The sequence below is a fragment of the Rhincodon typus genome, unplaced genomic scaffold, assembly GCF_021869965.1.
Source record: "Rhincodon typus isolate 14 unplaced genomic scaffold, sRhiTyp1.1 hic_rhity00001372, whole genome shotgun sequence".
NCBI classification, from domain to species: domain Eukaryota; kingdom Metazoa; phylum Chordata; class Chondrichthyes; order Orectolobiformes; family Rhincodontidae; genus Rhincodon; species Rhincodon typus.
The window spans coordinates 1-2,334 of record NW_025967010.1 but is presented as its reverse complement, the minus strand read 5'-3'; the positions used below and the strand labels follow the sequence as shown (position 1 = coordinate 2,334).

Genomic DNA, 2,334 nt, shown 5'->3' with positions numbered 1-2,334 from the left:
TCTTTAATCCTGATATATGAACGTCAGTACCCGGACATCATATACCGTAGACTTTTCTGGGGGTAAGAGGTGGTAGGTGGGTTGGGGGCTGGGGGCGCGGATTGGAGGGGAGACGAGGGGTTTGTGACCACCGACAAAGCCCACCCCCCACCCCACCCCTCAACCCCCCACACACCCTCCCCACTACCACCACCGCCACCATCATGGTGCCCTTCCCCAGTTCGTAGGTAGAACATAGAACAGTACAGCACAGTATAGGCCCTTCGGCCCACGATGTCGTGCCGACCTATTATCCTACTCTAAGATCAATAATAGGTAGTATACTTACATTATGTACAATTGTTACAAAAAAATACAGAGGCGAGATGTGGTTGAGGAGGGTATTGGATGTTTGATTGGGGAGGTTGGGTTTTGGGGTGAGGGAGTTGAAAGGTTTATTCTGAATCCTTAGCGGATTGTGGGCTGCAGTTGACGGAGAGTGGGGGTGCGGGCTACCTACATATCCCACCCGTCTCCACCTCCCCCTCCTCCGGGCAGATGTGCGGAGGGAGTTACTTCTGTTGCCCTCTGTCCTTATCCCCTGCCTCCTTCTCTTCCTCGTCCTCTTTCTCCTCCTCCTCTTCCTCTTCCTCCCCCTTCTGCCCCCCAACCTCCGGATCCGGGGGTCGAACCGGCGCCTCTTGGGTTTTTCCTTCGTCCTCCCGGGCGTTGGGGAAGCGGTCCTTGTTGTTCTCCTTCTTCCATTTCATCCGCCGGTTCTGGAACCAGATCTTCACCTGGCGCTCGGTCAGGTTCAAGGCGTGAGAGACCTCGATCCGCCGCTTTCTGGTCAGGTAGGGGTTAAAGAGGAACTCTTTCTCCAGCTCCAGTGTTTGGAAGCGACTGTAGGTCTGGCGACCGCTGCGCCGGCCTGGTGCTGCAGAGGATATGGGAATGGAGGTGAGGGGAGGGGGTGGGGTTGGACGGGAGGAGAGGAAGTAGAGAGATACACAAAGAGAGAGAGAGGGATGGGGGAAGGTGATGGGAAAAAGAGCAGGGGTGAGGGGAGGGGAAGGAATGAAGGAAAAGAGAGAGACGGATAGAGAGAAGGGTGAAGGGAAAGACAGAGATAGAGAGACAGAGGAAAACAGAAAGGCCAGGGGAGAGAGAGAAAAAAAAAGATTCAGATGGAGAGAAAGGGGAGGGTGGAGGGAAAGAGAGAGAGAGTGCACAGTAGCGAAAAAGAGAGCGCGGGGATAAGGGGGTTGAAGGGAAAGGGAGAGAAGGCGGGGGAAGGAGGGATAAGAGATAGAGAAATAGAAGAGTGAAGGGAGAAAAAGAGAGAGAGAGTGACTGGGAAAAACAGAGATGGAAGGGGTGAAGGGAAAAAGAGAGATAGAGAAGAAGAGAAATGGAAGGGTGGAGTGAAAGAGAGAGGTGGAGAGAAAGAGAGACAGGTGAGGGGAAAGAGAAAGAGAACAACAGAGAAGAACAGAAAGAAGGGTGGAGAGAAAAGGGGAGATAGCAAAGGAGAGAAAACGGGAGAGTGGTGGGAAAGAGAGACAGAGAGAGGAGAGAGGGGTGAAGGAAAAGAGAGATCGAGTGGCAGAGAGAAGAGTGAATGAGAGACAGCGACAGGGAAACAGAGTGGAGAGATGGACAGAGAGAGGGTGAAGGGAAAAATAGATGGGAGGAGAGGGAGGGTGACGGTGAAGGAAATAGAGAGATCGAGAGAGACAGAGAGGTGAGGGGAAACAGAGAAAGAGAGAGCATCAGGAAGGCAGAGAGAAAGAAGAGAGAGAGAGAGTGGTGAAGGGAAAAAGCAAGAGAGAGTTTGAAGTGAACAGAGAGACAGACAGAAAGCGAGAGGGTTGAAGGGAAAGAAAGAGACACAAGGAAATAGAGACAAGGGTGTGAAGGTAAAAAGAAACGGGAGGTGAAGGGAAAGAGAGAGGGGCAGGTTGAAGTGAAAGAGAGAGGAAGAAAGAGTGGGGTTCAAGGCGAGAGAACAAGACAGGAATATATATATATATATATATAAACATGAACATAATACATATATATATAGAGAAAGAGACCAGAGTGAGGGAGGTGAAGAAAAAAAGAGGGAGGGAGGTGGGTTTGAAGTGAAAGAACGAGAGAGAGATGGTGGGGGGAGTGAAAGAGGCGTAGACAGAGAGAGATGGAGGGAGAGATAGATAGATAAATAGATAGATAGACAGACAGAGATAGAGTTAGAGACAGAGACAGAGACAAAGGCAAGGACAGAAAGAGCGAGGCTTATAAAGGGAGAATAAATAGACAGAAAGATAGATAGATAGATAGATAGATAGATAGATAGATAGATAGATAGAT

The 2,334-nt window shown here is 50.1% G+C and overlaps 1 protein-coding gene across 1 annotated transcript; it reads right to left on the bottom strand.

Moving 5' to 3' along the window:
* Positions 1–215: 215 nt before the first annotated feature.
* Positions 216–929, bottom strand: LOC125481233 (homeobox protein Hox-C8-like; the record flags this gene model as incomplete). The annotated part of the gene is made up of 1 exon (XM_048592519.1): positions 216–929. A coding segment is annotated over one exon (378 nt), but the record flags the coding sequence as incomplete, so codon positions are not given.
* Between the last annotated feature and the right edge of the window lie 1,405 nt (positions 930–2,334).